The sequence below is a fragment of the Coturnix japonica genome, chromosome 3, assembly GCF_001577835.2.
Source record: "Coturnix japonica isolate 7356 chromosome 3, Coturnix japonica 2.1, whole genome shotgun sequence".
NCBI lineage: Eukaryota > Metazoa > Chordata > Aves > Galliformes > Phasianidae > Coturnix > Coturnix japonica.
Window position 1 is genome coordinate 79,416,878 of NC_029518.1, and position 25,768 is coordinate 79,442,645.

The following is a 25,768-nucleotide window of genomic DNA, read 5'->3' on the forward strand; positions in this document are numbered from 1 at the left end:
TACATTTGCTACTTGTAGATCATGGCTGGTTTTTCCTTCTTCTTTGTAAGGTGCAACTTGATCGAGTGGAATGGGGTTCAGATTTACCAAGTGTTGAAAGCCATTTAGAAAATCACAAAAATGTTCACAAAGCTATTGAAGAATTTGAATCCAGCCTTAAAGAAGCAAAAATCAGTGAGGTATGGCAGCATATTCCTTATTACCTCAGTTAGTTTCTTGCTGAGTGATTCCTAACGTAATGTTGAATTACAGAGTTGTGTTTGGGTTTTATGTATTTTTGACATATCATGAAATCAGGAGATATAGTGGTTGAGAATTACTTACCATGTCTAACTGTTTTCTTGTCTTCTGACCTCCTATACCAAATACAGATCCAAATGACTGCCCCTCTGAAACTCAGTTATGCGGAAAAATTGCACAAACTGGAAAGTCAGTATTCAAAACTCTTGGTAAGTTTGTCATACATCTTTGATGTTCAACTTTTCACTGTACATATCATCTGTGAAAAGGGCTGAGTTTTAAATTCTGGTGTTGTTTTTTCTTCTTTTTAATAAAGAATACATCAAGAAATCAGGAAAGGCATCTAGATACTCTTTACGATTTTGTGTCTCGTGCTACTAGAGAGCTGATATGGCTGAATGAAAAAGAAGAAGAGGAGGTTGCATATGATTGGAGTGAAAGGAACCCCAATATAACAAGAAAAAAGGAATACCATGCAGTATGTATTGCTAGTGTAATACAGAGGGAAAAGTGAAGTCATCTTTAACAATTCAACAAGTTTCTAAATTTTTTTTTTTTCTTCTTATTTGTCTGAAAAAAGGAATTAATGAGAGAACTTGATCAAAAAGAAGAAGTTATTAAATCCGTACAAGAAATAGCTGAACAGTTGCTTCTTGAAAATCACCCAGCCAGGCTAACCATTGAGGTAAGTTGGTTTAAAGAAGCACACAAAAAAATGAAAACAATTTTGTGATTTAGTATAGATTTTGTGATTTCATACATTGAAGTGGGAAAGAAGGGAAGCATATACAGGACATTAAGCAACCAGATCCCAATAATGAGACTTTTATTTCTTGTTCAGTGTCTCTAGGGTATTCCCATCTTCCAGTTTCAAAAAATTGTAAGCATTTTTGTAAAATGATGGTTATGTTTTTGATGACTCTGATCAAGTCCCACTGAATTCTAAAATTCAGGTTTCAGAAACTGATCTGTACAGATATTTCTCCTGCTGGGCACATGTGCAGCTTCCACAGTTGTTGATGCAAATTGCCGCGACAGGCTGCGGGCACAGAACAGTCCTTACACGGTTTCCATTCTGTTGGACTGAAGGGAGTTTCAACAAGGCATTTGTAGTTACTTATCATGTGTATTGTTTCCCATTATGGTTTAAAGTCGGTTTCATAAATGTTGTCAGTTAAGTTATGAAATTTATTTGGATATTAAAAAATCTGACTTGAATTACTGCACATTTGAATCAAACTGTAGAAACAAACTGTTGAAACAAACTGGAAGATGCATATTGTGAAACAAGTCTATCACATCATTGATACATAGTCTTTTACAGTGGGGCACTGGAACAGGTTGTTCAGAGGTGTGGTAGAAACCCCGTTCCTGAAGACTTTCAAGGCAAGGCTGGATCAGGCCCTGGGCAGCCTGGTCTAGCTGTGAATGTCCCTTGTCATTGCAGGGGAGCTGGATTAGGTGACTCTTAAAGATCCCTTCCAACTCTAAGGACTCTATGATTCCATTACAGCTTACGATGTCTGCAATAATGCTATACTGGGACATTAAAAGAGTTCTTAAATTGATGTCTTACGTGCAGAATAATATACACATTAATGGATTGATTTGAGATTCATTGAAGCCAATGGAAAATCTTCCCTGAGAATCACTCAATCCGCAGACTTTTGGCTGCTTTTGTTAAGTCAAGAGTTCCCTCTGCTGGTGAATGTTAGAACAGTGCCTTGCAGGTGACAGCACTCTGTAGTGTAGGAGGCATCATGCAAATAGGGCTGCACAAAATTACACATTGCAGCTCATCTTCATTCATAATTTTTATGTACTCAGACTAGAAAAACCGCAGGCGATGTAGGGATTTGTTTGGCTAAGTCCTGAATGTGCCCAAGGATGGCCCTACCCCCTTGGAGCAAGTTTTCTGATGTTTCTCGATGGAGTAAAGACAGTTGTTAGGGTTTTTTTCTCACATCTAATAGGAATTTCCCTTTTTTGTAGCTTATTATTCTTGAGTAATGTTAGTTAGATGCCTATATTTGCAATATTTATGTTTTCTGAATTCTGTTGATATGTTTTAATTCTCATTTCCTTTTGTAAAATCTCTCTGTCTCCCTTAAAGGCCTACAGAGCTGCTATGCAGACACAGTGGAGCTGGATTCTTCAGCTCTGTCACTGTGTTGAACAACATTTGAGAGAAAATGCTGCATATTTTGAGGTAAAGAGGTCAATAAAAATGTGAAATCTCTTTAAGCTGTGACCACAGTCAAGAAGTTCCATTTTAAATGAAGATGTTACGTGTTTTCTCAGAGTAGCTGTAGAACGGAACGTACAGTTATGAGATGATGAACCATATTCCCACAGTGTTACCACACCTGCATTATCTTCACTGTAATTGTATCACTTCACAGCAGATGTAAATCTGGTCTAATCTTTTTTCATAGTTCCATAACTGCTAGTAGAGAATTTGAGAATGAAGCCATGTTCTGCTCGTGTCTTACAGAGCTACAGTCACTAAAGCTTTTGTGGATGGATGTAGAGTAGAGGGTTGTTAATGCTGGCCAAGGAAGACCATATTCCAAGTTGTTCTTCCACGACTACACGAACAGAAGTGGAATGTGCAGTATTAAAAATAGATAAGAATAATTAGGTTGTTGGAAAATAACCCAGTTGTTTTTCACATCCTAGTTTTTCAGTGATGCCAAAGAGGCCATGGAGTATTTAAAGAATCTGAAAGATGCCATATACCGAAAATACAGTTGTGACAGATCAAGTAGCCTTCATAGGCTGGAAGACCTTGTCCAGGAGTCTATGGTGAGAACTCATTGATCCTGTTAATGTGAGCTACAGTTAAACAAGATATGTGTAGATGATAGTTGGATTAAAAATTCCTTGTTGTAAAATTATTACTTTAAATGCAAGGAATAAGAAAATGAGATTTATGGTTTAGAACTTAATTAATTTTATCTGTCCATGTCTAATAGCTGTTTTTCTTACCCTCAAATACAGTGTTGTCTTTATCTTTACAATTTCAGATATTGTGGTAAGCCAATCGCTTCAGAAAGATACTTTGTTCTTGTAAAATGGGTTATGTATAAGAAGTATAGTAAAATAAGTCAGAAAAAGAAAAGCTTAATGGGATCAAAGAAGGAACACTGTATTCTGGCCACTTCTCATAATGTGTTCTTTTCTTAACTGTTTTAGGAAGAAAAGGAGCAACTCCTGCAGTATAAGAGCACAGTAGCAGGCCTTGTGGGTAGAGCAAAGGCAATAATTCAGCTGAAGCCAAGGAACCCTGACTGTATACTGAAAACATCCATCCCAATTAAAGCCATCTGTGACTACAGACAAATTGAGGTTAGAAACTTGAATTTCCTCAAATCAATTACAGACGTGAGAGCTCAGCTAAAGTTTCATTAATTACTGTATTCCTGGAGAACACTGGGCTCTAAATATCTTCCACCCTAGTAAACAAGGGTAAAGCTTTGTTGAGCTTTGTTTTGGTTATTCTGTTGCTTATTTAGTGACACCATTTACAAAAGAGCCTTGTAGAAGTATTTTGTAATGCTTAGATCATTAAAATACTCTGCTTTTAATTCTAGATAACAATTTACAAGGATGATGAGTGTGTTTTAGCAAACAACTCCCATCGTGCTAAATGGAAAGTCATTAGCCCAAGTGGTAATGAGGCCATGGTTCCATCTGTATGCTTTACAGTTCCTCCACCGAACAAGGAAGCAATAGATACAGCCAACAGGTGGGGACAAAGTATTAACTCCTTTAAAATAGGTCTAATATATATATATTTTCTTCCCCTCCCCCCCCCCCCCTCATATGTTAGTCCAATATAAAACATGTTTGCTTATCTTAAAGTGCACTTTTGTATGTTTCAGGATTGAACAGCAGTTTCAGAACGTTTTGGCCCTTTGGCATGAGTCACATGTAAACATGAAGAGTGTGGTTTCCTGGCATTACCTAACAAATGAAATTGAAGCTGTTCGAGCTGGCAATGTTGCCTCGGTATGTATTATGTCTACCAAGGGACTTTTAGATATTTACCAGGACATAGGCTACACTTTCTGGAAATACTGTATGATAAATTTGCAGTTATCCTCATATTTTGGAAATAGGTGACAGTGCACCACTATGCAAAGTTCTGCCTTGATCTGAGCAGCCTTAATACAGATAACATGAGGAAGGAGTGGAGAGATTGTGTTGTGAAAACTGCCTGTAGCCTTACTATACTAATCTCCCTAGTTTCTTATTGTCAGCAGAGGGACAGGGTCTGAATTTTGGTTTGGAGGGGTCTACCTTTCTGCATTTATGTTGAAGGTATTTGGGGAAGTGATCTTCTTTAGTGAAACCTCCCATTAATTCATTATGCTGCAATTTCTTACTGTTAAAATTACGTTTAGTCTGTCAAGTTGAAGACAGTTGGATACTCATTCCTCTCTAATGATTTGTTTCATCCTTATACATGTCTGTAATTTGAAAATCTGAATTGATAAATAGGATTAGTTTGTCAGATATATCAATCAAGGTACTGTCTTATCTAGCTAAAACAGTGTGTGAGATCACCAAATTTTATTCTGTTGAATATATAGCATGAATTATACAGCAGTTTGTTATACAGCAGCGGTGCATATCTGTCTTCAAACTGTTGCAGTAATATCTGTAATACCCAAAAAAACTTTTTAAATCCAGTCTTCTCACTGTTGCTTGTTGGGAAAAAGGAACCTGAAATAACACTCAAATGTGATTCCTCCGGTTCTTGCTGGCTTCCTGTTTGTTGCTATGTGACATAGATGGAGAGACTGTGTCTGACATATGATTGGCTTAGCAGCCAATCACTGGCTTTAAATACAGAAAAATATTCTGTTTTGAATGTAATCTACCGCCTGTTCATGTGATGCTTGTCAAGTAGACCCCAGGCCAGGAACAGCAAGCTTTCAGGACCACCATTTTTTAACTTCTATCTTAATAATTGGTTATTAATTCTTTTTGACATGAAGTATTACAGACAGTAGCACGAGTGACACATCATTGCTGACCATGCCTTGGGTTTATGATCTATTACAGATAAAAACAATGCTACCAGGTGAACATCAGCAGGTTCTAAGCAACTTGCAGTCCCGCTTTGATGATTTTGTGGAAGATAGCCAGGAGTCCAAAATCTTTACAAGCTCTGATACTGCACAGCTGGAAAGGGAAGTTAGTATTTGCAAGCAATACTATCAAGAGCTTCTGAAGTCTGCAGAGAGAGGTAAGATGCCCTTGTGTAAAAGTTTGCAGTTCTTCAGAAATTTAAGCTCTAGTGAATTACTGATGTTGATATTGATCATGTTGTGGTTTTTTTCATGGATAAAGAACCATTGTTTTAACATTGTGCATAACTGTATTCTATAAAAGATCTAAGTTTTTGTTAACTTTGTATATATTTGCTTACATAAAAATATTGAAGTGTTAATGTGTGATACAAAAAATGTAGCCCCAGGACTTTTTTCTGGGCAATGAATTTGTTAGCAATGTCTGCGTAAAGAAAGAATGATCAATGATGTATGCTGATTTCTGGAGTGTAAGGAAGCGATCCAGTGCTAGCTAAAATTTTAAAGCACCTAAAATCTGTTTTATAGCCAGAATTCTTATGAAAATTGTTGACATTTCAGTTGTTCATAAGATGGCCTGCAGAATGATGGCTTTTCAAAGTCTTTTGTGAGAAGACATGGAGAAAATGATGAGATGACTAAAATGTGCCTTGTTTCTTTCAACAGAGGAGCACGAAGAATCTATTTACAACCTGTACATCTCCGAAGTCAGAAATATCAGACTTCGGCTGGAGAGTTGTGAGGAACGGTTAATCCGACAGATCCGGACCCCAATGGAAAGAGATGATCTACATGAAAGTGTCTTTAGGATTTCAGAGCAAGAGGTGAGACTTTAAGATAATTAAACAGGAAGGGTTACCTAGGAAGTAGAGTATACATCAGATTGATATAGAGTAAAAAACACTGTCCCTCACCTTTCATTTTACAGAAACTGAAGAAGGAGCTGGATCGACTGAAGGATGACTTGGGAGTCACCACAGAGAAATGCGAAGAGTTTTTCAGTCAGGCTGCTGGTTCACCTTCAGTTCCTACTCTGCGCTCTGAACTCGGCGTTGTTATTCAGAATATGAACCAAGTTTATTCCATGTCTTCCATTTACATAGATAAGTGAGTAGTAGGTCATTTCCCATCACACACACTTTAGTCTGCAGTTTTCTCTTCAAAACAAAGATATTAGCATGAATGACACTGAGCAAAGAAAAGGGAGTTAACATGATGTTAACATTGTGTAAGAGTACTTCGTTACACAAAATGACTGACAAACAGAGGCATGTTGACTGTTGTTATGATTTGTTATTGTTTTTCAGATTAAAAACTGTAAATTTGGTGCTGAAGAATACTCAAGGTGCAGAATCACTAGTAAAACTTTATGAAACTAAGTTATGTGAAGAAGAGGCAGTGACAGCTGACAAAACCAATATTGAAAATCTTATGGGTACATTAAAGGTAAGATTTGGTGCCTTTTCCTGGACAAAGCAAACAATAATAAGGAAATATCCATCTCATCACACTTATTCTGATTAAGCTGCACTATATAGTTTGTCAGAAGTTGGTTTGTGCATGTGGAGGAAAGTATATTACTACTGATAACTCAGAAAAAAATTGACTTCTCGGGAGCATTAGGAATTGGGTAGTTTGTATGTGCATGCTTGTAATTAAGTAATGAACTGCAGTGACTGAACTTCCAAGAGGGTCAGTTATTAATACTGCAGTAAGACCTTTTCTGTCTCTGTGAAAGTGATGTGTGCTTAAGGTAACACAAATAAATTATATGAATGTGGCCTCAGCAACTTCCTTGCTACTGTTAAGATTTTGCATTTCGGGTTTCCTGTAAGGTTTAGCATTTACCTTTGAGGAAGGCTAAGACTGAAGGTCAGAATTGTTAATTTGTTCCATATGGCTCATTTCAATTTTGCAAATGATAAGTAGTGATGAGTAATGTTTTTTTTTTTATTATTAGTGACTGGCATCAATCTTTTTTATTTTTTTGTAAGCGGTAATTTATCAGATAAGTATGTTAATTTGCTAGCTGTGTTTGAAGCTTATATTATTACTCAGAATTATTTTGCAGTTCATAGCTAATTAGTTGCTTCAGACACATTCCGGTGCCATTCCAGTGTCTGAGCAACCAGGTCTATTTGCTCATTCAGTAGTGTTGTAACTTAGGACTCATTTACAATTTCTCATTGACTGTGTTCTAGCAATGGAGATCTGAAGTAGATGAGAAAAGAGAAGTATTCCATGCCTTAGAGGATGAGCTGCAGAAGGCAAAGATGATCAGCGATCAGATGTTTAAAATGCACAAGGAACGTGATCTCGACTTTGACTGGCATAAAGAAAAAGTTGATCAGTTAGCAGAGAGGTGGCAAAATATTCATTCTCAGATTGAAAACAGGTTAGTATGACTTTCTGTTAAAATCTGTTAATGTTTTCTGCTGTTCTTACTGCTTTTTGAGGAAAAATAGTAAAAAAGGAATGTTAAAATAGGTCAGTTTTCAACAATATTTATAAAACATACTAAGGATTCTTATCTTTTCTATGCTGTTGTCCATCCTTTCCATGGGGAAATACCTCTGCCAATTTAGCACCAAAAGAATAACAGAATATCAAAACTTTATTTAGTTATTTACAACTTACTGAGATGCAATAGAGAAAAAAAGCCTACATAAATGGCTCGCTCCCCAGTCAGAATGTCATCTGTTTGTCCATGTAATTAATTCTGACAGGCAAAACTCATGAGCTGATTCATCAGTTACGACAGGGTTGATGTTTATTTACTTTCAGTGTTTATTTACTTTCAATGACTCATGTGCTAAGTCTGGAAGTCCTTAGCTTCCATTGACTTCTGTGATGATTTTTGTCATAATAATCTACTTTAATTTCTCGTTATAAATAACTTGAGTGGGAACGTCAAATGCAATGCTGTTTACTCCAAATTTCACATAATAACCTTCCACACTTTTGTCCTCCTTTTCTAAAGGGTGAATATCTACTGAGGTATGATACTGAGATTATTCATTTGCAGTTCGCTCACTTAGTTGGCTCAGTTTAGCATTGCTAGAAATTGAAAGACAGATGGGCAAAAACTGACTGATCTGAAGACGTCTGGAGAGAATGGCTGGCTTTAAATCAGCTCAGATTTTTCACGATCTGACAGTGTGACAGAATTGAAATGATAAAACCTTAGCTTCGCAAGATACTGAAGTTTCCTTATTTCCTCATAAGGCAATCATAAAACAAATGCTCTCCTTACAGGGCTGTGTTCTGAATAGTACATGCTGAAAAATTGCTGTTAATACATAGAAGCTTCTGATGTAAATAGGACAGATTGTGGTGGTTGCAGCATCTAGTTGTAAACAAACTGCTTTCTGCAAATGTTCACTCTGCTGCTTCCTAACAGCTTGACACTGATGATCATTACATGGAAAGTATGTTCAGATCTTGGCTGATCCTTCCTTACTTTCCTGATTATTAGCATAAAACTGAATGTGAAGCCTGAGCAATGTGGCTTTGCTCGCTCTTTCTTATATTCTCCTTTTGACATCTTGAGAACAGCACTACTGCAATTGGAGGTACTCAAAATCAGCCTGGAAAAAGTTTTTAAGCACGTTTATCTATAAATATACAGTATTTTGGATTAGTGTTATGTATACGATATTTGAAGGAACATGAATGTAAAGTGTCAATAATTATCATCAGAATGGAAACCCTTTTCGAGAAATGCAGAGTAGGTTTTGTCAGGTGAAAAATGTAATTTATAAATGGACTTAGCCAAGAGCCTGAGGATGTCTAAAGACCTTAGTTTTAGTGTAACTGCAGTTGTTTTATGGGAGACAGAGTATAGTGAACTGCTACTGAACTCCAGCACAACTTTTTGTCATTTTGATTCAGATACAGATTCAGATTCAGAGTTAATTACTGTTGCAGAGCCCTCCATCTGGCAGCATGCTTGGGGATTCCTGTGCTCACAGCATTTCAAGCAATTTAGCTCTCTAATGAAAGATATATGCAGGTTTTTTTAGTGGGATTTCTCTTGGGTGTCATTTAAGACAAATGAAAAGCTTCATCAAGCTTTTCTTAACATTTGAGTTAATTCACTCTTGAGTTAGTATTATTGTAGTATGTTTATAGCAGAGCTTTGATGTGAAGCCTTTAAAGCTATTTTTGGTTTACTGTTGTACTTATCTTTCACATTAATTTTCACTCCTATGGCATCTCTTGTAAAATAAACTCAGGTTACGTGACTTAGAAGGTATTAATAAATCTCTGAAGTACTACAAAGATACTTACAATTCATTGGACACTTGGATTCAACAAGTAGAAGATACTCAGCGGAAGATGCAAGAAATCTGCCCTGAAAATAGCAAAGCATTGGCTAAACAGCTGAACCAACAAAAGGTATGGAAGCAATCTCATTGTAGGAGTGCACTGCTGCAGTGACTGAAGTCAAATATCAGATGAACCCAGTGGTTCTTGATATAGTATGCTTATGTCCCTCAGTGTTTATTGTTAACATTCCAAATTACCAGCTTTCATGTTCTTCTGTTCACAGTGCAGCTAACATTATTAATATATCACTCACTAATCATAGCCATTCTATAGTCAGACTAATTTTGGTCCTCTGATGTTCACAAAAAAAGTAAATCTCTTTAAGTAAAACCTCTTTTTTTTCCAGACATTACTGCTCCTTGTAATAATAGTTACATATAATAATTTGTCTATATAACAAAATATTTTCTTATAACAAATGATATGTGTGAAGTGGTGTAATCCTCCTTTATTTTAAAGTTTACTCACCAGGAATTAAAACTGGCAGAATTTTTTCAATATTGTGAGTCACACAAGGCCAAGACACAGGCTTTGGCATGTAATTACCTTTACCCATGTGAAATATGTAAATTATGTAATTTATTGGTGTCAGATAAAGTAGCAATAATAATAACAACAGTCATAAGAATCACTTTTTAAGGTGAAGCTGTGGATTCATATTTTACAGGTGCTGGTTTCTGAGATTGAAATGAAACAAAGCAAAATAGACGAATGCCAGAAATATGCAGAACAGTACTCAGCTGCTGTGAAGGTAGTAAATACTGATATACTTAGAATGCTCATTTACTGTCGTTATCTTGCGGAATGCGGACCATTCTGTGTGTTTTATGCTTTTACAGGACTATGAGTTGCAGACTATGACTTATAGAGCTATGGTTGATTCCCAGCAAAAATCTCCAGTGAAACGACGAAGAATGCAAAGCTCATCAGACTTCATTATTCAAGAGGTAAATTGATTTCTTATGACAGGAAAATTTTCTTTTTGACTCTTTGGATATTATTTAGAATGTATTAATGAGTGAATAGAGTAACCCAATCAAGATCTTTTTCTCTATAGATAAATTCTGTGATAAATATTCTATTGAGCCTTATGCAGAATATAGATAATTTTACTGCTGCTAATGAATAAAAGTCTGTCTCCCAGCTAGCTGTTAGAGAGAAATAGTGAATAGCACCACTTGTCCCCTCTTTTGACATTTTCTTACAGAGAGAAAGAATCAAATTACTATGAAATCAAAACATCATTGTCTATTTTTTTCTGTTTATGGATCTCCTTATAGATCCCTGAAATTTATTTGTATGGGTGAACGCTGTTCAACTGTGCAATGGAAACGATGACTTTGGATTCCAAAATCAGGATTTGGGTATAAGAATCAGTGACTTTCAAACCAAAATCAAGCTAGGTTCAAGGGGAGTTATTATTATCTCTCTGAAGGTCAGTTCTAGGCAGATGTCTTTATGTGACATTCAGTGTATTTTCCTCTCTTTTCTTGCCTTCCCCATTTGTTTCTCTGCAGTTCATGGATTTACGAACTCGCTATACTGCCTTAGTGACTTTGATGACACAGTACATCAAGTTTGCAGGTGACTCTCTGAAGAGACTGGAAGAGGAAGAGGTAAGTCATCCCTTAAAAGCCAAGCAAGCAAAAAGAGCAGCTGGGCAAATGAAGAGCAGTATGTCTGCTGGAATTATTCACAGTGTTATTAGTAGATACAGATTACTGGAATTCCTTAAATACTGTGCTTTGTACAGTAATTAAATGACAACATTCTAATTTCAGGTAAGCAAAACCACACTATCCATATGTTTTACTTGTTATTCCAGCTAAAAAGACCTTATGATGCCAAACTGTTCTGGAGATGCAGTTGCATGCAGAACATTTTAATACTGCAGTATTGGAGGGATTGATCTTTGGGATAAATGCAGACATTAAGATGAGGAAAAAGTCAGCGTGCATATTCTGTTTTATATTCTGAGTAGGCCTTACTTTCCATAATATGTTTTCTGGTCCACTTACTGTTATATGGGAGTTCTTAACAGGAAAATGAAGTGTCCTCTGTTTTATTTCTGTTTAGTGTTGAAGTAGGCTGCTGAAATTAACAGCTCAAAATGCATGCTTGCTGCAAAAGCGCCATTGCAATTAATTGAGAAAAAAAAAATCAAAAACATTTAAATTCTTTTTTTTTTTTTTTTTCGGAAATACTTTTCTCTCTGAAAGGAATTAAGTTTCTTAAGGACTATGGGGTTTTAGTATAATTTCTGTACCACGTATCTCCTCGATAATAATGCCCATGTCCCTCATAGTCCTATAATTAATTGTGCCTATATTAAATATAGTCCTAGAGTACAAAGTTCAATGTTTTTCTTACAAAAAAATTATTTCTTAAAGGAATACGTGGTTCTTCTCCCAGCTTTGTTTTTCTGCCTTTTCTAACCTTTGAATAACTCTGAGCAAACTGTTAACGCTAAGAGCATGCATCTTTGTCCAACAAAGTCATAGAGAATGGAAATGAAAATAGATAACCTCTTTTGATAGATAGCCTTTGTAACTTAGAATTTATCCTAACCAATGATACTAACCGTATCACGGATAAAAAGTTGAAGAACAAGAACTGAAACAAAGACCAAGAACTGTGTGGATGTTTGTCAAGAGCAAACAGAGTCTTATAAACTTCTTTGAGTTTCAGCCTACCCTGAAACCCCAGAACCATTTTCCAAAATGAAACATTCTCCACCCAAACCCTGTCCTACCCCAAGTTCTTCTAAATTTCTGATCATTTCTTTGAAGATAACATAAACAGATTCCCAGACTCACAGTGATTTGTTGAGTTTTTCTTTATAATCAGGGTAGCAAATTAGAACATGAAAAATCCTTTTCAAAGGAGAAATTATGATATTCTTTTCCTGGGATCAAACCTCTGAAAACCATGATTGTTCCAAGATCTTCTTCCATGACAGTCTTTCTTCCTGACTCTCAGTAACAGCATTAAGGTAGCACAGAATAGGGAAAAATAAGATCCTTACATGCAATCTCTGTTTAATTCACGTGCTGTCATGCTCAGAACTTACCAGATCAGAGTGAACTCCTGCAACCTGTGAAGTCAGCTGAAGTCTTTGAATGTTTGGGATGTAACGAAGCAGTTGAATTCCCAGAGGAAACTGCACCTAATGAAAGCTCAATGGATGTGGAACTTACGCAGAAAGATAACTCTCCCAGGAAACTTAAACACACAGAAAATACACTGGATATTCACAGAAGAAAATTAGACAGAATGGATGAAAACCAAACTGATAGAACTTTAAAACAATTTTTAAGTGTCAGCGGTCAAGAAGGTAGCATTAGTGGCAACAGAGAATATAAGCCATGTTCAGAGCAAGAGAATGTAACAGTATTTGGTGATCAAAGTAAAGAATATGATAGAAAAGATTGTTCTCTTTCAGCTGAGACCTCTGTGAGTGCACGAAATAGACCTGGTAAAAGGTTACGTCAGCAGATTGTTAGTGAAGAGGGACTGAAAGCAGAGGGAGAAACAAACAAACCTGAAGTGGATGAAGTACATGAAAACAAAGGAAAAATATGTTCAGGAAAAGCACAGAGTGATCCAAATTTAGATACAGAATTGTTGGGAAATGAACAGGAATTAAATACACCATCAGAAATGGTTTCTGGAGGAGAGAATTACTTTCCTGAACATAGATTAGGTAAAAAGCTTTCGAGTCAGGAGGAGACAATAAGTGAGAAGAAAATATCACAGGGTAAAATTTATGGTTTGGACAACATAAATATAAAAAGGAAGAAATCAAGAGGAGAGAATGAGTTAGCACAGGATCCGAAATACAAAGATTTATGGCTAGTTGCAAAAATGGAAAGTAAAGATAAAGGTCAAAGCACAAACATACCTAGAAAAAACACTGAACTCCAAAAAACATCCTATGAAAACACCCTAAGCAAAATCTCCCTTGAAAAAAGAGAGAAGCCAAAGAAAAAAGATAATGAAGATAAATGGAACCCAACTATAATTAAGGTACCAGAGTTTTCATGCAATGCAAATGGCATAAATAGGCAAAATTAAATTAAGAATGATTCTAAACCAACCTAAATCAACAGTTGAATCCAAAATATGTCCAGATCAAGTGAGTTAAAGTTGATAGAACATAATTTAAATAATCAATATTCTAATGATATACTAATTATTGTGCATTTAAGATGATTTTTGTTTCAGTTTTCATACATTTATAAGTATTAATATTTAATTGCCATCTTTTTCTTCACTCAGCTCATGCTTAGCCTTAATCTTAATTAGAAATAATGGAACCTAATGGGATTTAGTTTGTGTCTATATTTTTTTGTCTGTTTCAAGCATAATACATCAGATTTTGTGCCTATGAGAGCATCTAGGGTGATTGGATAAGAAATCAGCATTTTATGTTGGCTGGGATCTGTTCAAAATTGTCCATGTGACACGTCAGGGGAAATACAAAGTGAAACTGAAGAAGCTGCCTTTGCATTAGCCTTTTAGGAAATACATTTCATATATCATGAAAAAAAATGAAAATCAGGTAATCTGGTACATTTGAGCTAAGACAGTGTTTTGTTTATTTGAAGATATTGCTGTAATTCCTTTTCATGCCATATTTGTGTGACCATAGGAATTAGGTTGTGTTCTTACCTCATGTTAGCTTATGCTTGGTACCTAATACCTTGATAGTGCTGATGAAGGTGTGGTATGTATGGTTTCAACTGTATTCTTACTGGTGAATGTACATCTGTTTATTAGAGCTTGCCTTCACGTGCCAGCATGTGAAGTCTCTGCTCTCGCTGATTTTCATGAAGATTTTCTTAATTACTATGTTTATGGTCTGTGTCTGTACTGCAGAACAGCTGTGCTCTCAGTCCCCCAACAGAGACAGTGAAGGTGTTGAGACTATGGAGCACACTACAGGACATCGATTTATTGGAGATTAGTTCCCTTTCTGGTCATGATGCATCTCAATTCTGTCTCTAAATACTTTTTCTTTCCTTGGAGGTGATTTCCAAATTTCTCTTGAGTTATTTTTGCTTGCGAGCATATGAAACTTCTTCCATCTCACACTGAACTGATCCAAAAGTGGTACTCTCTCCTTGGGAATTCTTGCACATGGTGTTTGTCTCACTCTTTACCTATTTGTTCGGAGAAAAAGCATATGCAAGCTGTTTGATTCTGGTAACTGCTAAGAGGCATCAGATTGAAGTGAGTGGCTTCAGGACTTCTTCGTTATGTGGATGTCTTTTAGAAGGGTTTCATACTTGGCTAATGGTAACTTCCTGAAGCTTACTGTATCAAGAGAAGGTGATGGTGGTGGGAACTGCTTGTCATACTTTCTGGACGTACCATGTATAGAAGAGTAAGTATTTTCCATTCTGCTTTTCAAAAAGCCTAATGTTTCATATGCCATATTACAAAAGCTACATTATAACTTAATGTATTTTTCTACAGATTTTAAGGAGTAAGGAGGCATCTGTGCGTGAGGCATATTCAGATCTAATGGCACAGAAAAATAGTACAACTGATGAGAACAAAAAACTCATGGGAAAGGTAAAAGCACTTGAGGAGATGCTGGAGAATGTGAAGAAACAAAAAATCCAACTGGAACATGAGCTCCCTAAACTGAGGGAAGCTGCAGAAAATGAACGGAAGAAGCAGCAAAAGGATATGCAAGAGATCTCTCTTCAAAAGACCAGGGCTGAGCAAGAAGCAAAACAGTATCGTATGGATCTAGAGAACATTGAGAAAGAAAAAGCAGATGCAAAGCAGGAGTTGGAGCATGTAAGGCAGCTCATTTTTCAGGCAGAAACACAAAGAAGTATAATGGAAGAAAACCTCCGAGCTTTTCGAAATCAAATAGAGGAAAGCACCTTAACCAGAAGAAACCTTGAAGAACATCTAAGAAGAAAAGATACAAATCTGCATGATTTAGAGCAGCAAAAAAGAAACCTCATGCAGGAGCTGAAGAAAAAGACAGAAGGAGAAGAGAAACTTATGAAACTAATAAAGCAAATGGAGAAAGATCTTGAGTTTAAAGGGAATCTATCAGAAATAAAGCTGCAAGAAAAAGAGAAGACTGAAACCAGCAGGAAAGTTTTTGAAGGCAGGTACACTGTGACCAGAGAAACTTCCCTGCCAAATTACACAGCTGGGCAAGGCAGCCAGTGTAGGATTGATTCTGAAATTGCAAGTTTCCAGAAGAAACAAGAAGCGAAAAAAGTAGAAGAGCTTAAGCAGAAGGTGGATGAGCTAATCCTTGCTAACAAAAAAGCTGATAAAACCATTAAAGACCTCAAATATGAACTAAATGAAATCGAGCTTCAGAAATCATCTACAGAAGAAATGTCCCGTTTGTTAAAAGAGAAATTAGATGAAGCCAATAGTGAACTTAAATGCCTAAAAATCAAATTGGAAGAAAAAGACCAAGTAGAGCAGAGCTATCTGCAACAGTTAAAAGAACTTGACAGGCAACTACGTAGAACCACAAGTAAAGCTGAAGAGGTGATGCAAGAAGCTATAGATCTTAAGCAAATTAAGATGAACTATCAGGAAGAACTAAAATCTGTTCAACAGGAAAAGATGCAGCTAAAAAGAGAAGTAGAGGAATTAACTAGATCACAGGCAAAAACTGAAATCACTATCACACAATTAAATTCACAGATCAGCTCTCTTCAAAAAGAGACACTGGCAGCTGAACACAGAATGCAGTCATGCAGAGGAGAAGCAAATTACCTTCAAGACCAGTATAAGAAAATTCAGGAACAATTACTTCATAAAACAAAAAGAGAAGAAGAATACCTGCAGGAAATTCAGATACTGAAGAATGAATTAACCAAAAGCAATCAGATATCAGAAACACTAAAACGAAAGATAGAGGATCTTAATAAATGGAATACTGAAACAAAACTGCAGATGAAGCAAATTCAATCTGAGTCAGAGAAGGTGACTTTGGAAAAACAAAGTATTCAAAGGAAAAATGATGCATTAAAAACCCTAGCAGATGGTTTCAAAGAGCAACTGCGTACAACAAATGAGCAACTGCACAAGCAAACAATAATGGAGCAAGAATTCATATCTAAAATCAAAAGCCTGGAGGATGATCTTGCTAAAACAAAAGACTTAGTTAGTGAATATAAACAAAAATATGATAAACAAAATGCTTCTGCCCTAACCACTGACCTGGAGATTAAAAATCTAAATGCCCAGATGTGTGCTCTAACTACAGAAAAGAGAGTGAACGAGCAGAAAATACAGCTGCAAGAAGTTCATATACAAGAGCTAAGTAGTAAATTAAAAAAATTACAGGATGAACTGCATCAAAAGACTCTGGATGAACAAATGGCACGCAAGAAAATGATTCTGTTTCAGGAAGAATCAATCAAATTTAAACACTCTGCAGAGGAATTTAGGAAAAAAGTGGAAAAATTGCTGGAATCTCATAGCATCACAGAAAAGGACATTTCTGGCATAAAGTTAGAGTGTGTTGCTCTTCAACAAGAAAAACATTTGGCTGAGGAAAGCATCATGCTGTACAAGAGACAGATTGAAGATCTTCAAGAAAGGCTTAAAAAGTGTCAAGAACAACTACAGCAAGGAAAGCATGCTGAAATGGACTATCATGAGAAGTGCAGGAAACTTGAGGAAGAGTTGGAAGTGCAGAAACGCATGGTTGAGGATGTGAAACAGAAGATGGACCTGCAGGTCAAGGAAAGTGAGCATAGGTTTCTTTTATTTCAAAATGAAGTTCAACAGGATAATAAAATCAAAGACAGTGGATTTAGATTGAGCTGTGAGAGAAGAGGAAATGAATTGAATTACCTGAATGACACCTCATCTAGAGAATTTGAACAGCATCCTTCACGTGTAAAACCTTGTTCACCTTTGTTAAGGCAGAAACAGGAGAGGACTGGTTTTAAATCTGATCAAATAGAAGAAAATACACTGTATCTGAGTGCTGATGACACAATACCAAGGGAGGTGCAGTTCCAGATGTCAAGAATAAATCAATCACTAGAAGATGCAAGAGCACAGTCTTTTACAGAGTTTGTTTCTCAAACAAGTACAGAGTTTCAGATAACCTTTGATAAATCAAGTGAAACCACTGGAATATCTGAAAGAGACAAACTGAGAAACAGGAACCTACACACTTCCAGACGTGGAGAAGACATGAAACTTGAATTAGGATTAGTAAAAGTGCATCCCTTGGAGGTATACAATACATTTGGTGAGGGTTTGCCTTCCTAGTGGTGGCTTTTACTATTCTATCTTCTTTAGTTATGCTCTGTCAGTATTCTCTGTTCTCTCTCATGTTTCTTATATACCTTGGTGAAGGGAACCTTGTCATTTTCACTTTACACAACTGTTAATTAAGCCTGGCTTATCAGGCTTGTTAACATCTAGGAAACACATTGTTCTATGTGGTTTGTTGAAAATAAGATTTCACGTACACCATTGTGTTATCATTTGTCAAAACGAGCTTTGCTTAACAGCGCTAAGTTCATCTAATAACAGCAAATACTGTTGTTTAGTCTAATCCTATTCTGATTGCTGAATAAATATTTGAAATGGTGAATGCATTCTAAACTCAAGCTATCTATATTTCTGTGCTTTTCAATGCTAATAACAGTACTCTTTCCTAATATATTCAGGTTCTCCCTTTTGTTTCTCTGGTGGTGGATTTAGAAGTGAATTATGTGCAGGCAAGTTTTGTGAATCTATTTCTCACTGTATAAAAATTCCTATTTACAGATAGCGAAGAACAAGCAGTATGACATGCATGTTGAAGTTACAACATTAAAACAAGAAAATGGCAAGACCTTTGGTAATGAAGAGAGAATATTTGAGGGATACAAAGCATCTGAAGGGTTTAGGAGAGAAGACTTTGCAAAGATGAATTCTTTCTTAGGAGAAGAGATTATGAGAACTGTTGCTGACGCTACTCAGTTGGAATGTTTTCCGAAAGAATATGATGATATTAAATTTCAAGGTCTTCGACATGATGTAACTGCCAGGCAATTGATTGAAGTTAAACTTCTAGACAGGCTTACTGTTGAGCATCTCCATTCAGGGCAGAAAACTATTGAGGAGGTTCAGAAAAGTCTTGAAAAATTTTTAACTAAACCTACAGCTATAGCTGGAGTGTACCTTGAATCCAGCAAAGAAATACTGTCTTTTTCTTCAGCAGCAAAAAGAAGAATCATAGGGAAGGCATTGGCATTAGCATTTTTAGAGGCCCAAGCAGCTACTGGTTTCATCATTGATCCTACAATGGGTCAGAAATTCTCTGTTGAGGATTCAGTTGTTAGAGGGCTTGTAGATAGTGAATTCAAGAGCAGACTGCATGAGGCAGAGAAAGCTGTTTTGGGATATTGCTGTTCTGGTAAAGTGGTATCTGTGTACCAAGCTATGGAATCTCGACTTCTAGAAAGACAAAAGGGTAAAAATATCCTTGAAGCTCAAATTGCAACTGGGGGGGTTATTGACCCTGTAAGAAGTGTTCGTGTACCTCCAGAAGCTGCAGTGCAGCTTGGTTTGCTTAATAATACAATATTGAAATTTTTGCATGAGCCTTCTAGTAACGCAAAATGTTTTCAGAATCCAAACAACAGGAAAGCTATGTACTACTGTGATTTGCTGAAAATGTGCTTGTTCAGTGTTAGCAGTAATTGTTTACTGCTTCCAATTGGTGAAAGGAGAATAAGCAGCCCATCAGCAGAGAAAAGTCACAGAATTTCTGTAGTAGACATCAAAACAGGAGCTGAAATGACTTCTTATGAAGCTTATATAAAAAGAAGCATTGATAAAGCTACGTATCTTGAACTTTCAAAGCAGGAATTTGATTGGAAGGAGTCTACATGTTTTGATTCAGATGGCAGTTCTTTTATTTTGCTTACAGACCTTAAAACTGGCGTGCAGTTTAATATTGAGGAGACCATAAATCAGGGTAGAATTGACAGAGCATTAGTCAATAAATACAAAGAGGGCTTAATCACAGCTAATGAGCTGGGTGATATTTTACTTAGCACTTCACAACCAAAGAAAGATCTAAACAGTCCTATTGCAGGATTTTGGCTTTCTGAAACCAATGAAAGAATTCCAGTTTTAAAAGCCTCACGCAGAAATCTGGTAGATAGAGTTACAGCCCTCAGATGTCTTGAAGCTCAGGTTAGCACAGGAGGCGTAATTGATCCGTTTACTGGGAAAAAGTACAGTGTTTCAGAAGCTTTGCAAAGGGAATTAATAGATGATGGTTGTGCCAAGCAGATTCAGCAGTGTGAACTAATCTTTACTGGGATCATTCACCCTGTAAGGAATACAGTTATGTCAGCTGTTGAAGCTATGAGTACGAATACCCTAGATAAAGAAATGGGTATGCGCTGCCTGGAGTATCAGTACCTGACTGGTGGGTTGATAGATCCGAAATCTCATTCCAGGTTGACAATGGAAGATGGGATTAAATGTGGTGTTATCGATGCTGTCACAGCTACAAAGGTGAAAGATGAAGAATTGTATGCTAAAGTTATAACATGCCCCAAAACAAAGAAGAAGTTAACCTACAAAGAAGCTTTAGAGAGTGCTATTTTTGATTGCCACACTGGACTACGACTGTTAGAGGCATCTCAGCCCGTGAAAACAGGAATTTCTAGTCTGTATTATGCTTCACAGTAGGCAGGATAGTACTCATTTGGGGCCTGATTTAAAATCAGTTCAGGTTGAGGAAAAGATCTACAATGACTTCTATAAAAGTTGTAGATGATGTTGTCTAATGTAGTTGCTTTAAAACTAATTAGTTTAAATAGCTAATTAGTATACACTGGTAAACTGCAATTAGATATTACTCGTTATAAAGTGTGAATCATTAAGTAAAGTAAGGCATGTTTGTAATGTCAAACAGTAGAGTGTGTTCAGGGTATACCTGAAGGCTTTATCTGACATGACCTTCATGTAGGCATTATTAACTGGAAGTTATAAATTGGTGAGGCTATTATATATGTGAAATGCATACATTTAGGTGGGAAAGAATCAGATTCTTCCACTAAAAATTGAAGACATTGCCCATTTTGTGAATTAAGACAATGCAGTATTTCATACAAGGGCTACTACAAAGGGCTACTCACATAATAAAATTTCATATTTTAATTTTATTTTTTTTTCCTACACTTCAGGTAACAACAATATTTTTTTTTTATACTCTAATAGGCAAATGAGTTACAATTGCATATCCAGTTTAAAAAGAATCTATTGAAATAAAAGATTTTCATTTTTGCTTGTTGCACATGGAAGGGCTTAGCTGTGTTTTGCTAAACTTCAAGCCACTCACATGTTGTGTTACTATGAAAAATATATGTATTTTCCTATGCAGAAAAAGACTATTTTACTTTTCTTGTCCTTGTTTCTGTAGACATAGAAGCAATGTATTCTTCTGAGCTGTAATGTAGTAATCCATGTCCATAGATTGCTGATGCTGTTATCCTGTGCTGGCTGTAGATATCTGCTCCTGAGGGTAATGCAAAGGCAGCAATTCAGAGATACTTTATATGCAAATACTGTTTAGATTTCATCTGCTGAGTAATTGCTGGGAAGCTGTGCTTTTCTTTATATCAATCATTTTGTAATGAATGTACATGTGTATGAATAAGCATCTTAATTAGAAATCTTTTGAGGAATTATTCTGTTAATGTTGATAACAGTGTGGCATTTTTGTTCCTGCATCAAAGTGTTGCAGTAATGCATGTGGTAATAATAAAAAAAAAATCACTTTAAGGGTATGTGGTAATACTGCCATTTTGGTAGAACTGTGTTTCTGTTGACTTGAATGTTAAGTATTCCAACAACTTACATTTGCATGTATTTTACAATTTGTGGTGCTCATCAGAGGTCAATGGAAGAAGAGAAAAAAGAACATGTTGAGAAGGCTGGGGATTTACTGAAATGGGTGTCAAACCTCAGCAAGACACTCAGCAAAGAAGGAGGAGAAAAGGCTGAAAAGACAGATTTGCCTAAGCAGCAGGTACACAGATGTCTTTCAGTAAAATAACACTTCCCCTTTTCAGCTTTTTTTTTGCACTGATTAAAATGACAAAATATTCCAAAAATATTCTTTTTTTCTCTGTACCACCCACCCACATTTTGCTAAAATGTGATTTTGTGTTTGGCTGTGAGTGGAGGATTAGATATATGCTCAGAGATACAAACATTACTCAGGAGCAAGTACAAGCTGCCTTTCACATCACAAGTATATTCTGTCAGTGCAAAATGTTAATTTAGAGAAGCTGTACTTGCACAACATGGTTTGAGCATTGTAAAGGGACAGTGCATCCCAACAGGACAGCATTTTGTAGGTCTGCTGCTTCCTCCTGCAGTAGTTCAGTAAATAAGCCTGGTGACTTCTACTCTGGCACCGAGATGGAGAAAGTTCACAGGAGAGTCCTTTGGGCCAAGTTTCTTCTTTTTAATGAATTAAGTTATTTCAAGTGTTCTTACAGGATGGCTTATGAGACAGTAGTTGAAAGTTTTTGAATAGACGTACACTCCTCTTCAAATCTGCTTCCTTAGGGCATGCAGAGGGTGTTAGTGGGGCCCTTTTTACTACCTATTTTACTACACTATTCAACAGGCTGATGGAGGGGTCTGTGTCACATCCATTATGTTTGGCAGATCTATTATGGTTATCTGTATAGTTGTTACTCTGTCAATTTCCATCTTTGAAGGTTCATATCATTTCTGGTAGTTGCCTTGCTAGCTTTGTCATGTAAGATAGCTTAGCGACACCTGAAGGGATTTCCAGAAATAAAGGCCTACCTGTACACTGAGCAGCACAGAAACACAGTGGTATCTTTATCACATCCTTCAGAAATAGTTTGGCTCTTCTTGAATTTGGCACATCTTTCAAGAAACTTGTTCCTGTGTTTTTATTTTGGACACTGGCATTGGTGTCAAGGCTGTAGAATTCGAACTTGCTGTCAGACAGCCGTGCAGTCCCCAGCTGCTGCTGGTGCTGTCATGCTGCTTGTCTGTAGAGGATGTGCTCTGTAGTATAAAAGAGCAGGTGTGTTTGAGGGACCAGTGCTTGTTCTGTAACTGACAGAAAACATTCAGTACTGGATTTTTGCTTCTCTTGTTGATGACAATGGTGAAAACTTTTGTCATTGTTGGGCCAGCACCTTACTCCTTGGAGCATCTAAGCCTACCATGACAGATACACTGGCATCTTCCCAGTACAGTTTGAGCCCTCAAGAAGTAACATGTGGGTTAATTGTCTTGGCTTCCTCTTGCCATCTGGAGGCAGCTGTTTCCTGAAGGTGTTTCCATTACAACCTGTAAGATAGCAGGCACCATCCAAAGTTGCCTAATTTTGAATTCACTTGCTGGCATGGATGCCTAGACATGCTTGGTACAAACCTGCTTAGCTAGTTTTCATAGGGTTTCTTCTTGTTTTGTTTTGATAGCTGATGTTAGCTGAATCACATTTCACACGTACAATTGGGGGTGTTCTGAGGTGTAGCCACTGGGAGACGGAGTGAGAAGCTGCTGCCAGTAGCGATATAACATGTACAGTGGTCACAGTGATACCAGTGCCCTGAGAAGATCAAAGCTCATGTCTTCTTGTGTTAGGCATACTGTGCTTGCTGTCTGTTTTCGTCCAAGCATCATGAACAGTGGGATTGTGACTTGCTGGTAGTGAATGCACCAACGTAGTATGTTCAAAACATACTGATCAAGACAGAATTATCTGTGTCCCAACCAACATGAACAGATGCTCTTCCTAGGCACTTTCCCAGAGCTGTATTAGCATCTGCACTGAACTTACCCCTCCTTCATTAACAAAGCCCTAGTCACTCCTCCTTTCCCTGTCTGCCCCCCCCCTTTCCCCCCTTCCCCAGGATACTTCCCCTTTCTTTCACCAAAATTAAAACTAGTGCTTTTATCTGAAGAATGGCAGGCAGTTTCTCAGAAAACTTAAAGGATTAAATTCTTGCATATTCCTCTGCCAGAACTAGAGCTTGAGCGGGAATGACACAAATGATAAGGGGGAGAATATTAATATTAATAAATAGTTCATTTTTTTTTTTCTGAGTATCTAATATTGTATTTGTCTGTCATTGAATTCCATGAAGTTTGTGGCCTTCTGTATTATAAAAAGTTACTTTAGTGGTGTGCAACATCTTGAGCATGGCCATTACATACATATCTTTATAAATTTACTTTGAACTTTGCCAGATAATCAGTGGCTTTAAATGATTAAGTTTTAAACTAGTAACATTTGAAATAAATTCAGTTCATCTCACCAGATAGTTTTCTAACTCAGTTTATTTTACCAAAAGACCAAGTACAATGACTTATTCATACATAAATGATAGAATTTCATGATGGTTATATGAATAGCTTTTTTTCTCTCTCTTATTTTTAATTTCAGGTTCCTACTCTATTGAGTTCTGTCACACTTAGAAATATTGTGCTGTTGGTTTGCTTTTCTTTTTATGTTCTCGCATAGTTAAGTCCTGAGCACAGATTGTTTATTTTTCAGATTTCCCTTGAAGAAATGTCAGCTAAAAAAGAACAAATAGCTGAGGCTCTGCAGACTACTCAGGCATTTTTAGCTAAACACAGTGACAAGTAAGCCATACTTTTATTTTTCTAATAAATTAACAGAATCAGTACATACTGCTCGCTTAAAAAGAAAACATATTCATGTACTATAGTTCCAATTATGCTTTGTGTATGTATGTCAAATTTTGTTGTTGTTATTTTTCTGGTTTTTAATAAAACCTTGTCATCCATTCTAGTTAAAGGTTGATCAAGTTTTATTTATTCCAGGAATTTGATTAGGTTTTTGAACTTCTGGTCAGCCTAAGGGATGCTGGGTCGTAATTGCTATTTGAAGTCAAAATAATTAAAAGTAAATCAGCATTTCAACTTTATATCTCAAATTTGTTTATTTTCACCTAAAATTATCAGGGACAGACTGTTAAGCAGGGTCTGTGGCAGAACAAGGGGAAATGCTTTCAAACTAAATGAGGGGAGATTTTGAAAAATAAAAAAAGTTTTTTACAATAAGAGTGGTGAGGTGTTGGAACAGGTTGCTCAGAGATGTGGTTGGTTCCCTATCCATGGAGGCATTCAAGATCAGGCTGGAACAGGCTCTGGGCAACTTGATCTAGCTGCAGCTGTCCCAGGTGTCCCTGTTCATTGCAGGGAAGTTGTACCAGATGACCTTTAAAGGTCCCTTCTAACTTAAATGATTCCTTGAGTCTGTGATTTTAATACACCAGCAAATTGCTGAGGTGCTTCATGACTACTTGCTAGACATGTTACCCATCTTTCACAGGTGATAAGCTGGCAAGGGAACATGCAAATGATAAAATCTTTTGCTGTAATTCAAAGTAAACTGTAGATTAATTTAACCTCTTATATTTACGTGAGAAGCTATAAGTGGATTGTAGCTAATAATAAAGCTTTATTTTTTTCAGATTACTTTTATCAATTTCTCCCCCCCCACCCCCCTCCCCTTTTATTTTTAATGTAATGGTAAGCAGACTACAAATTATTCAAGAGATCTCCTCCTTATTTTTTTGTCTGTTTGTTTATTTTTTTAATAGAATGACAGATGAAGAGAGAGGTGAAATGGAAAAGCAAGTCAAATCCCTCCAGGAGAGCTACAGTTTGTTATCCAATGAAGCTTTGAAGCAGCTGCAAGAAGCACAGTATTTGGATGATGAAAAGATGGAAGAAAAGGTAGCAAGATGGAAACTGAGATTTCTGGGTCTTTTCAGTTTTACTGCATGGTTTTGAAACCATATGTGATGGGTAAAAAATGAAGCTGCAATTAACAGTGTGCAAAGGATTTTAAGGTTTAACTGACAAAGTTTTGTGTATTTGTTATGAAATATTGCGTGTTACCTTACCTGTGCATATGAATACTCTACTCATCAGGTTTTTTGTGAAGAGTCTTGATAATGTGTGCCTTGCATGAAGAAAGATAAGCATTCATCTCTTAACTCTTCTCGTAAAAGCCATTCTTTGACTGCTACATAAGTCTGTATTCATGCTGCAGAAAGGACACCATAAAATAACAT

The 25,768-nt window shown here is 36.6% G+C and overlaps 1 protein-coding gene across 38 annotated transcripts in view; it reads left to right on the forward strand.

Annotated features, from left to right (window-relative positions):
- The window catches only part of DST (dystonin), a 283,686-nt gene that overhangs the window by 150,322 nt on the left and 107,596 nt on the right, over positions 1-25,768 (forward strand). For 17 of the 38 annotated variants that reach the window (XM_015859169.2, XM_032443498.1, XM_032443500.1 and 14 more), the window contains 22 exons: positions 51-179; positions 372-449; positions 557-718; positions 821-925; positions 2,354-2,449; positions 2,920-3,045; positions 3,436-3,588; positions 3,834-3,988; positions 4,125-4,251; positions 5,311-5,494; positions 6,003-6,160; positions 6,265-6,443; positions 6,644-6,782; positions 7,538-7,731; positions 9,572-9,734; positions 10,333-10,416; positions 10,505-10,612; positions 11,183-11,281; positions 15,144-17,900; positions 21,568-21,702; positions 24,220-24,308; positions 25,292-25,427. In XM_015859169.2, the coding sequence (XP_015714655.1) occupies positions 51-179; positions 372-449; positions 557-718; positions 821-925; positions 2,354-2,449; positions 2,920-3,045; positions 3,436-3,588; positions 3,834-3,988; positions 4,125-4,251; positions 5,311-5,494; positions 6,003-6,160; positions 6,265-6,443; positions 6,644-6,782; positions 7,538-7,731; positions 9,572-9,734; positions 10,333-10,416; positions 10,505-10,612; positions 11,183-11,281; positions 15,144-17,900; positions 21,568-21,702; positions 24,220-24,308; positions 25,292-25,427 (5,556 nt within the window). Of the gene's footprint in view, positions 1-50; positions 180-371; positions 450-556; positions 719-820; positions 926-2,353; positions 2,450-2,919; positions 3,046-3,435; positions 3,589-3,833; positions 3,989-4,124; positions 4,252-5,310; positions 5,495-6,002; positions 6,161-6,264; positions 6,444-6,643; positions 6,783-7,537; positions 7,732-9,571; positions 9,735-10,332; positions 10,417-10,504; positions 10,613-11,182; positions 11,282-12,728; positions 13,692-14,689; positions 15,052-15,143; positions 17,901-18,440; positions 21,456-21,567; positions 21,703-24,219; positions 24,309-25,291; positions 25,428-25,768 lie in introns of those variants that run through there. The other 21 variants (XM_015859200.2, XM_015859184.2, XM_032443507.1 and 18 more) reach the window with 5 other exon arrangements.